General features: G+C 38.9%; 1 protein-coding gene across 3 annotated transcripts in view; it reads right to left on the reverse strand.

Moving 5' to 3' along the window:
- Window positions 1-232: 232 nt before the first annotated feature.
- The window catches only part of LOC139758026 (nephrin-like), a 238,177-nt gene continuing 225,905 nt past the window's right edge, over window positions 233-12,504 (reverse strand). For 2 of the 3 annotated variants that reach the window (XM_071679033.1, XM_071679031.1), the window contains 2 exons: window positions 8,099-8,410; window positions 233-1,365 (listed from right to left, as the gene is read on the reverse strand). In XM_071679033.1, coding sequence (XP_071535134.1) covers window positions 500-1,365; window positions 8,099-8,410 — 1,178 coding nt within the window. In that variant the 3' untranslated portion in view covers window positions 233-499. The remainder of the gene's footprint in view (window positions 1,366-8,098; window positions 8,411-12,504) is intronic. The other variant, XM_071679032.1, reaches the window with a different exon arrangement.

Here is a 12,504-nt window from a genome sequence, read left to right on the forward strand (position 1 = left end):
CCAGTGTGTATACACTAGACAAACGCACCAAAGTTCAAGGTTTATGTATATATATATATATATATATATATATATATATATATATATATATATATATATATATATATATATATATATATATATATATATATATATATATATGTATATATATATATATATATATATATATATATATATATGTATATATATATATATATATATATATATATATATATATATATATATATATATATATATATATATATATATAGTATGACCTTATAGTATCTTCTTTACGATGGAACTCCCCGTTTTCCTCATAGTAATTTTCTTGTGGTAGGTGATTTTCTTTGTCTTTCTTTTCTTGTTTTTTGCTGGGTCTCTTCGACCCAAAGCTTGCAGTTGGGTCACACAAAAGCTTCCAGCTGTTTCCAGAAAGCTTCCAGTGGGTTCACGCAAAGCTTGAAGCTGTTTTAGGAAAGCTTGCAGCACGTCATCACCACACCAGGCTTCCCCTGGCTCAGACAAAGCTTTCGTCACTGGCATCACATGCCCGTGTCCGCACAACGTATTTCGGGTTATTTTTCATCTCCTTCAGCAAGTGGTACTCATCCTTGGCACTTCGAGGAACACCTCCACCACCACCACCTCCTCCTCCACCACCGCCACCACCACCACTTCCTCCGCCACCACTACCACCACTACCTACGGTGTATGGGTCCACTCCACCACCCACTTGATATGAATCTTGTCCACTGATAGCACCAACACTCTCACCACCACTACGGTAAGTCTCCCCCAACAACCTCCCCCTTCCTCTCCCGCCGACATCGCCACCGCTACGGTACGCGTCGCTGAGGACTACGCCAGCATGGCCTCCGTCGAGGAGGTACCTGTCGCTACTCATCGCCAGTCGGTATGCGTCCGAGGGTCCAAGACTACCGCTCCCGCTCCTACGGTAGGTCTGGCTCGCCAGCCCTCCCTCCATGGCCCTATACACTTCGCTACGGTACTCGTCCATGTCCCTGGCTCCTCTGCCGTGGTTTCTGGGCAAGGTCTCGGCATACCGTCCATAAGGGGCGTAGGCCTCCTCGGGAGCATTCATCATGGCCATCGCAGCTGTCGTCCCTGTGAGAGGTGAGTGTGCATGAAGTGGGTGAGAGCTGGGAGAGGAGGAGGAAGTGAGAGGGGTCGTTATGGTGGTGGTGGTAGGAGGGTTAGTGCTGCTGCTGCTGTTGTTGTTAGTGGTCCTGTGAGAGCGTGGGAGAGTGGAAGAGGAAGAGCTTGGGAAAGTTGGAGGGAAAGAGGTCTTGCCCAAGCTATCGTAGTACCCCGCTGAGCCATTGGCGAGAGTGGACGGGCCAGTAGAGCGCCCAAGTAAGGCATCTGTTGGAGAGAAACAGAAAAGAGTGTGAATATAAACAAGCAAAAAAATCATGAAAATCCAGCAATGCATCTACATGAAAAGAATTCATTTCTTTTAATCTAGTTAGCAAATTAAAGAAAAAACGAGCAAAGCTTAAATAAAAGATAGAAACAAAAACAAACAGAAGATTGACAGAACATGAAAATTAACAGCAGTAGTATATTCAACTAGCTGATTAAACCGAAGAAAGCAAATTACACCCATAAAAACGAATTACTTTTGATGATGATCAATCTACTTCAAAAGAGCCGAATGAACAAGCAAATGAAACGAAATAAAATGCACCCTCCCACGCCAAAAATAAAAGCAATTTGCAAAAAAAGCAATGCATATACTCGAAAAAACTATCGATGAAAAAAATTACCAGTGCATCTACATATATGGCAATTGATTAAAGAGCAAACGAAGAGAAAAAAAGGTCTAATTATTCTACGTAGCAAAAAATAATGATAATTAAAGAAAATACATTAAAGAAAACGAAATGCATCTGCGGGAAGCAAAAAATGTATTTATTCAACAAAAAATTACTTGATATTGATATTACGCAAATAAGCGAGATAAGATAAACATTCAGAGAAAAACGGGATAAGGAAAAGGTTGGACAGTTATAAGGATAACGGGTTTCATGTCTAGAAAATGGGAAGTGTATTTCTTTTTATCATGATATGAACTGAATATCAAGAAAGAAACCAATTTATAGATGAAGATGGAAGCAGTGACGAGGACTCGAGAAACACATTCATCTCCAAAGAACAAAGGGAATGCTATTCCACAAACGCCAATACAACAAGATTGAGAGATGATACATTAAGGAAAAACATATGTGACAATCCATAACACAGTTTAAACACAGCGAGGAATGAGACACAGGAGGCAAGGAATTATGAGAATAAGTAATGCAATGTATGTAAATTCTATTCACACAGACACACAGACACAGACACAGACACAGAAAGACAGACAGACAGACAGACACAGACACAACAGCAACAACAGAAATTTGTAACAAAACACAAATCGGATGAGTCAATATTTTACTTTATAAAACTAATGGATGTTTCGATGGAATTAAAGGTAATTGAAAAATTGATAAACTAATACACAATAAATAATCTATTTGATAACTGGATTTACAATTCGAATAGACAAATGAAGAATTTGCATATATATATATATATATATATATATATATATATATATATATATATATATATATATATATATATATATATATATATATATATATATATAATTGCAACAATACAAAATTTAACTAAATCACTCAATGAGACAGAAATGAAATATATGAATATATATATTCATTATTTTATTATGGAAGTGTCAGTTGTATGATTCATTGATAAGCGAATAGATAGTGATTATCAGTTACTGATGAGTCGTATCTGTTTACTTTATCTTCAGTTTCGTGTTGGTTCAGTGCGATCTATGGGTACGAATAACCACAGATATTTGTAAAGGAAGCAAGTAAAATACACATAGTATTCCCATATATCATGATTGTTTTGACTCTTAAAGGGATTATGTGGATACACACACAAACACATATTGATACATCCACATACACGTACAACAGCGCGTGTTTGTGTGTATCTTTTCAAGCTTTGCGATTGATATTAGTGTGTTGCGTGGAGATTCATACACTCTTGTTGTGTGTGTGTGTGTGTGTGTGTGTGTGTGTGTGTGTGTGTGTGTGTGTGTGTGTGTGTGTGTGTGTGTGTGTGTGTGTGTGTGTATGTATGTGTGTGTGTATGTATGTGTGTGTGTGCGAGTGTGTGTGTGTTCTTTCAATGTGTAACTGTGTATACATGTGTTTCTGTTTTTATTTAAATAAATAGTTATAATTCGGTGATAAATTCATGTTATTATTTAAGTAATTCATTAACTGTTTTATTTACATTATTGGTGTTACCGGACTCAGCCTGCTCGAAGTAGCACCTCGAGTGAAAAGTCACCTTTGGCGAGGCTGCATCACTGAAAGCATAGTCTCATCCACGAACTTCTCACTGTAAAGGAGTCCACATTTCCCTGCTACTGAAAGTAGCGCAGCCCTAGGCTAAATGAATCTTTAGAAAGGACGCAGGACGCAGGTAATACAAGAATTCTTCCATAGAAACTGGTCATGGGGTAATTATAAATGGAAACAAATATTTATCATTTCCATCGATTTGCGAAGAAAACGCGGAAAAGTCTACGGAGATCGCAACCCATAGTTCACTACCTCGCCCGCCCATTTCTAACGGCTGCTTATTTCGTCTCTTCGAAGCGCGGCAGGAGCTACATCTGCTGCTCTATCTATCTATCTGTCTATCTGTCTATCTATCTATCTATATATATATTTATATATATATATATATATATATACATATATATTTATATGTGTGCACGGGGAAAATGAAACACTTATCGTGTTTCATTTTCCCCGTGGACTCATAGGAATATCTTGATCACGCGCAAAATTGTGATCCTTTCCAACATATATATATATATATATATATATATATATATATATATATATATATATATATATATATATATATATATATATATATATATATATATATATATATATATATATATATAATCCTTCTAATAATCCTCAAAGACATTTATAAACTTGTTCTTTCCTTAACCCAACGAAATTGGCGCACGGTTGCACCGGCGCCTAAGACTGCGGGAGTGCAGCAGCAGCAACGGTGGCTCCAGCCACAGCTGCACAGCATATAAAACAGAGGCTGGACGTGCAGGAGGAGGAGGAGGAGCAGCAGCAGCAACAGCAGGAGGAGGAACAGGAAGGATGTGGGGGTGTTCCGGCTGACGACAGCATGCAGCAGCAAGAGCAGCAGCAGCATGGGACCAGGGAGGTCGTAAAGTTGTGCAGCTGAGACTTGTATATCATCCAGTGGTACGAAGGGGTCGGGGGATGTGGTGGGGTGGGGTTGGCGTCATGCCGTGGGGAGAGACGGGGTGGTGTAAGGGGGTGGGTGGTGGTGTGGTGGGGTGTAGGCTGACTGCCGGCCCCCAGAGAGAGAGAGAGAGAGAGAGAGAGAGAGAGAGAGAGAGAGAGAGAGAGAGAGAGAGAGAGAGAGAGAGAGAGAGAGAGAGAGAGAGAGAGAGAGAGAGAGAGAGAGAGAGAGAGAGAGAGAGAGAGAGGGCATCAAGGTTGCTGAAGACCCCCCAACCCCTCTCCCACACTCTTGGTCCGAAATGCGCCACGACTGGCAAAATAGCGTTACGGCTGCAAAAACCGGCATAATAGTACCATGACCGTCGGGTTTACTGATGCGGTCGACACAGATTCGGTTCGGTGCTTCAAGGCGTCCAGGGTAAACTGATTCGGCAAACTGGAATAAGCAATAGAGTGATTCATTTGCATGATGAAGTTGTAACAATTCCAGGGTAATGAAGCAGTATTGTAAGACAACAGATTACATATCCAGGAACTTTCAGACATTCAAATCACTTGATGAGGAGGTTCGAGAAACCAAATAACTGATTCATGAGATGTGAAACACCGAAACAACGATTCACGTGTTGAAAGACGAAAGATTCGCCAGCACACGAGTCAAGTCATACCTCATTTATATCTTTCTAATAAAATAAAATCTTACTTGTATTCGTACATAGACCACGCGCCAACACCACATTAACTTTTCTACACAAAACTAAATCATACAACATTGTATTTCTTTTCTACATAACCTTTCCGACCCGGATACAGCAGGCTCGACTCAATAGTTTAGAAAAAGAATATATAAAAAAAACCCAGTAAATGTTGTATTGTTGATGCATTAGATACATAATATATTTCTCAGTCTTAAAGTCAGGCTTGCAGCTGAGAATCGTTTTCGGTACATAGTTGAATTAAGTAAACCAATGATCTAATATTATTTAGAGTCAATTATCGTTTTCAATATACTATATATATATATATATATATATATATATATATATATATATATATATATATATATATATATATATATATATATATATATATTCTTAAAGTAAAGGATGGTGTCACATCAGAATTCGATAATGATAAAATTCTTCCAAATCAAAAAACTTTGTTCCTTAAGACAGGTTAAATGCCGGACCCGCCGGCGGGGAATCGTAAGGGTGAAGATGAACATGGTAAAGTATTCAGACTTGGCCCTTAACCAGATGCGTCTTATCCCACCTGCATTACCACCTTAAATAATGCAGTTCTCTGCAGCTGTAGCGCTGCCCTCCTCCCCACAGCTGATGAACAGCTGAGCCGCAAGGCTTGGGATTACTCCGTGAATAACGGGGGAGAGAGAGGAGGGGGGGCTATACATTCCTCCGGTTAATGAAGCACCGTTGTGGATGAATAGTGAATTAGGACGCCTGATGGTTGAACAGAAGGTGGTGGGAGCCACACGGACTTCACCCTAACGGGGTGGTGGGTGGAGCCACATGACTGACGAAGGTGTTAACGGGGTCGAGGTGGGAACCAGGTGTTCGCTTCCTTCGAGTCTTGGCTTCGTCTTCCTTTACGACATAGGAGTTGGAAAAAGAGAGAGAGAGAGAAAAAAAAAGAAATACGCATATTCCTGTCTCATTCACTGTAAGAGATGGTATTTCGTGTCGAAATCTCTCTAGAAAACATTATTGCGACTAACGAGACAGATAGAGAGAGAGAGAGAGAGAGAGAGAGAGAGAGAGAGAGAGAGAGAGAGAGAGAGAGAGAGAGAGAGAGAGAGAGAGAGAGAGAGAGAGAGAGAGAGAGAGAGAGAGAGAGAGAGAGAGAGAGAGAGAGAGAGAGAGAGAGAGAGAGAGAGAGAGAGAAGGCAAATATACCTTCAAAATCCATTAGTTTCTTAATATTTCACTTAAGAACTTTTCCCCCCCATGTTATATACAACGTGTCCATAAATTGCCTTTACAAATTCAGTGCAAATGGCACGACGGGTCGTGATTTATGGAAATAGTTAGTACATTTGAGGTCATAAATTCCAGACAACATAACTGGAAGGTGGACAAAAGTCTATTATATTTCACGTGATTCGTTCCAAGTTAGGGTGTGTGGACGGCGGAAGGCCGAGGGAAGGAGATGAATGATATGGATCAGGAGAAAAAGAGGAGGAAGAGGAGGAAGATGAGAAGAAGAAGAAGAAGAAGAGGGAAGAGGAGGAAGATGAGAAGAAGAAGAGGGAGATGAAGAGAAGGATGGTGTGATGAAATGCGAAGAGGAACAGGAAAGACTTATAGTCCTACTAATAATTGTAATGATTATAATGATAATGATAATGATAATAATGATAACAATAATAACAATGATGATAATGATTATGATAATAATGATAACGATGAAAATAATAATTATGATAATGATGATGATGATAATAATAATAATAATAATAATAATAATAATAATAATAATAATAATAATAATAATAATAATAATAATGATAATGATAATAATGATAATGATAATAATAATGATGATAATAATAATAATAATAATGATAATTATACTACTACTACTACTACTACTAATAATAAAACTACTACTACTACTATACCATTAATGATAATGATAAGAATATTAATAATAATACTCAAGTCAACCCAAAGCTACCCAGATCTACCCTGAAATCACATATGTGTATATTGGAGAAAAGAAAGACATATTCTCTTTCCTTCTATTACATATAATCAAGATCTAGAATTCATGGCTCGTGTCATATTCAGGTGGTTTAAATCGACCGAAGCAACTGAACACAAAATTCATGTTCCCTGAAATTCAACTTTGCGGAAATAACTGAAATAACACATGGCCTGAGATGCAATAACTGTAGGATTAATAAGAGGATTTGATCCTTAAAAAACATAGATGGAAGGGGTGCAATACTGCCCAGTGTGGGAATTATGGTGGCTCAGGTACCTGAATAAATGCAATGAGTGTAGCATGACTATTTACAGTTACAGTTAGATAATGGTTATCTTCACGTATTTTCTCGCGATATATAGCGAGAGGTCAAAGGTTATCTCTACATCCTTGCAGATGAGAACTGCACTCATTAATGGGAGACAAATCCAATCAGTGAAGCGTCTTGATGTCTAATTAGAAACATGTCTTGTGTAATCATACAATTATGAAAAAAAGAATTGTTCAAACTGGGCCACTGCGTTTAATCTCAATCCATTCTGGAAACACACATAAAGTGACACATGACCAACATGGAACCTGGAAAGGATGGTGGTGATCACCATCTCAGGGTCTCGACTGACTGGAAATGCAATGCTAGAGTTGTGATGGTACTCTTGATTTACAATATAACTCAGAGAAAATTGGAAGATGAAAGAAAATACATCTCTGACGCGGGAAACAGCGATTATGTATAATAAATATAATATTCCTATATATATATATATATATATATATATATATATATATATATATATATATATATATATATATATATATATATATATATATATATATATATATATATCACTGCCATAGAATCCAGTTCATAGTCACCTCAGAAAAGGCAACAGTGTAAAAACAATAGCACAATGAAGCCCATTTTCTCTCTATCTTTACATGAACGTTATCTACTATACATCTATTAAGGAGGCAGACATTCACCTCCAGCTTATCATCAACATGGAGTTAATCTTAGCTTAATTTGCTCATTGATGACGAACCTTTTGGAGAGCTGACGTCAATGGAGACATCTCCTAGGCCGATTCTATCTTTCGTCCCGTTTTCGATGACGACTACCTTCTTCTTGGGTTTCGTTTTCTGTTGCTCGGCCTCTTCTTTCCCAGTGCGGTCTTCGTTGCCTTCGTCCGCAGGGGCGTCAGTCGGCTGGGTGACGGTAGTGGAGGCTGAGGATGCAGAGTTGTTCTTCCTCCAACGTGTGACGAATACGAGGATGAGGATTAGGGTGAGGAAGACGCCTACGATGCTCAGGAATATGATGATGAGAGGCGAGTAGAATAACGATTTGTTCTCACCTGGGAAAGAAAAAGAGGAAAGGGATAGAGAAGTGAAGGGTTTAAAATGATTAAAGATAATGTAATTCCACATCTTCTCAATCCAAAACAGATAGAAAACTGAAAAAAAAAAACGCATACACACCACTGCCACAGGAATAAACACATCTGAAACCACACTCCCCAGACATACTCGTGTTACACTTTCTCGTCTGTATGCTTTCGACGTCATCCATCCCTTTAACACGACAAACACCAGTTCAGCACACCAGGAGACCCTTTAAGCACACGATTTAACTACCACAATAAAGACACTGAACATTGACTGCTCAGTTGCCTTGTACTGTCCTCACATAAGCACAGTCGCAATATGACTACACTTTATTGTCTGTGGTCTCGTCCAGTGGACGTGGTCGGCTTCCTGAGCGCTGCGAAAGACGTCTAAAAGATCAAAGTTAATTTTGATTTCCTAGCTTCGTCTCTTCGATTTATATCAACTGACTGTTATATTTCTCTCTTGTGTCTCCCCTGATGATGTGATTATTACACGTAAGTGCACTTGGGAACTTATCGTGTTTCATTTTCCTCGTGGACTCATAGGAATATATATATATATATATATATATATATATATATATATATATATATATATATATATATATATATATATATATATATATATATATATATATATATATATATTTCCCTAGGGGATGATAGCATCAAATAAAAGGGAAGATAGAGGAAATAACATCACTAGACTTCACACTCCCCCATCACAAGGGTTCTACTCTGTTCAGGGGTTCGAGGCACGTCTGGTCCATTTGTTCAAGAAACAAGTTCTCCCGTATCTTCAAGTGGCTCCTTATTACCACGACCCACGTTCAAAAATATGTATACCCCTTGGCATGCAGATAATGGTTTCCTTTACGATACGTTTCGGGCACTTAGGGACGATTATTCAATACAAGTCTCGTGCCTGGGAGCCATTACGGTAGCACGTTCACGTAACTCATTTTTGGAGTGATACATCAGTTTGCTTTCCGAGAAAATTGGTCTTTATGGCTGATTATATAAGCTGAAGGATCGCTGGCAAGAAAGAGAGACATTTGGAAATGTATTTTAGACATACACACAGAAATGTAGTCACTCGTTGAAATAAAAGAATGTGAACATAAATCATACATATAGACTTGCATACACACACTCACACAGACACACATACCTTCATACATACATACACACACATACACACACACACACACACACACACACACACACACACACACACACACACACACACACACACACACACACACACACATCCCCCAGACAACAGCAGATACTGAATGAAGGTAGACACGAAAATCCGACATAATTTAGCCAAAAAAAAACCTCCCAGAGAAAAATTTGTTGAGTATAATCCGCGTAAAGTATAACCACTACGAGTATAATGGAGACAATTATTTTCTAAAGTACAATGAATTATATACGTGGAGGCCTGATTATACATAGTGCAGGTGTATTCAGGTGGGTTTATTCAATGAATGATGCAACGCCGTATCCAAGATTAAATTTGCCCCCCTTTTTTTTCTCCCCTTTTATTCTAATGTTGATCACCCATGTGATACAACATTTACTTTGTGCAGAGGTATTCTTGGCGTGTTCTTCTTTCTTCCTCCTACTAGTATTTTCAGCTTATCTGAGGCTTTCAAGCGTCCCAGAGCTTGATTGCTCCTAAGACTTTCTCAAAGCTCTGCTGTCAAATTTCATCGAGGCAAATTTACGGGAGCTTATTATTGTCACATCTGTGCAGTAGAAGGTCTGAAGTCTCAACAGAGCAGGATCTCATCAACGCAATCACTTCTGAAATCAGTGGGATTAGCCAATCAGTTCTATAGCTTTCCACTGGGATTAGCCACTTAGTCCCGTGGCTTTCAATTGGGATTAGCCAATCAGCTTTATGGCTTTCCAGTAGGATTGGTCAGTCTGTGATATGGTTTTACACTGAGATTAGCCAATCAACACAATGTTTTTACCTTTGGGATTAGCTAATGCATTCAATGTCTCGCCATTTTACTCTTGTTACGATTGTATTTGCCCGATTAGCCTAATGGATCTACCCCAATCACGATTCATCATGGCTAGTCATATCTTCTCTGTCCGTTCCTCTAGCTTAACTAATCAACTCTAATCACCTCGATATGTCTAATCCACCGTTGCCTGATTGGCTACGACACGCAAGCCGTTGTTTACAATGAACACTGTATATTTACAAGATTAATTTGGTTTCTGTGATTTCCTTATTCATTGTTCTCTCTCTCTCTCTCTCTCTCTCTCTCTCTCTCTCTCTCTCTCTCTCTCTCTCTCTCTCTCTGTATCTGTCTTTGTATCCTTCTATCTGTCTGTCTTCATATCTACCTATCTATCTGTGTGTTTATCTAACTGTTTGTTTCTGTATCTACTCATCTGCATGTCTGTGTGTCTGTTTATCCGTCTCTCTGTCAGTCTGACTGTCCATATGTCTGTCTATCTGTCTGTCTACGTCTTTCTTTCTTTCTCCCTGTCGACACTTCAATTGATAGATCAGCCTTCATGTAAACTGCTATTTTCTTCTATGATATTACCCAAATCCAAGTCAAAAATATATATATATAAAAAAAAAACAACGCCTTTGCATACACTACGACTGTACGTTATAATCTATTATTAATTCAATCTAAATATATAAAAAATGTCGTCATAAAAGCCTAAACAACAGCTACATATCAATAGCTTAATGACTGGAAGTCTTTTTCGTTTTGTCTTTTTTTAAAATTAATGAACGGCATTTAGTACGGGCGTTTAATTGGCATATCATTATTGCCCTTTAAATAAGCTGTGTTTTATGTTGAATCCAATGAATGCCACTTTTTGGTACAGAAAGTAAATGGAATACAAGAGAGGAATACAATATGCTTTTCAAGAAATTAATTTAAGTCGGATTTGAAAAAAAGGCAACTTTAAAAGTTCGAACTGCATTCTGTCTTTGATTTGAATGATGAGCCATTTTTATAGTAAGGTGATATGGTGGTCAAATTACTAGTTTTCTATGGCGAAGGTAATTATGATATGCTTTGTGTGTGTGTGTGTGTGTGTGTGTGTGTGTGTGTGTGTGTGTGTGTGTGTGTGTGTGTATTTACCTCTTTCTACTGTACGAGGAGGGAGTTCTACACTCGTGGGGCCCCATCTCTTGAATTTCTCTACTACTAAGCGATTCACTAATCTTCTATAAGCTGTAGCAACAGCCCCCCGTATAGCACCACGCATACCCTTTCCATTATCCTCTATAACCATGAGTCTCTTCGCCTGATCAGCTGATGTTTTTATTGACATTTGACTCCGGATGAACTTGTGGAAAAGTTATGGACCATCTCTTTCCCTCCCTTGTCAATAATATCTATTCAAAGTTTCTCCCTTGATCGTCTTCCTATTCTGCAATATTCTCTCTCTCTCTCTCTCTCTCTCTCTCTCTCTCTCTCTCTCTCTCTCTCTCTCTCTCTCTCTCTCTCTCTCTCTCTCTCTCTCTCTCTCTGTACGTTCACAGGGCCGTTCATCTCGCGTGACCGTATTCAGCGATGAACTGTACCTTCACATGCATGTGGCAAGTCATGTCAATTTGCAGTATTTGCACGCACGCACGCACGAACGGACACACACACACACACACACACACACACACACACACACACACACACACACACACATACACACAAATAGCTAACAATGATCCAAATCAGAATTAAACAACCCATTGAACCTTAAACCTCAACCCTTTTCGCAAGGCCATGGGGAGCCACGCCATATATCCACCTCGCCATTGTGTCAACATCTGATCATAATTAGACCTGTAAATGAATACCCTCCTCCTGGCCTAACAGTTGGGACATCCGAAATTCACTGTCACTGAGATATTGTACCATTAAATGTTCTCGGCAGACGGTATATTGCCCCGGCTAGCGCAAGGTCTTGGGGTCCTACCATACTATTCCTCAGTGTAATTGGTTGGTGCCACACCTATTTCCCTATTTAATGTGAGGCGGGTGCAACGTAGGAGGCATTTATGACAGCCTGGG

This window comes from Panulirus ornatus, chromosome 29 (assembly GCF_036320965.1).
Source record: "Panulirus ornatus isolate Po-2019 chromosome 29, ASM3632096v1, whole genome shotgun sequence".
Classification (NCBI taxonomy): Eukaryota; Metazoa; Arthropoda; class Malacostraca; order Decapoda; family Palinuridae; genus Panulirus; species Panulirus ornatus.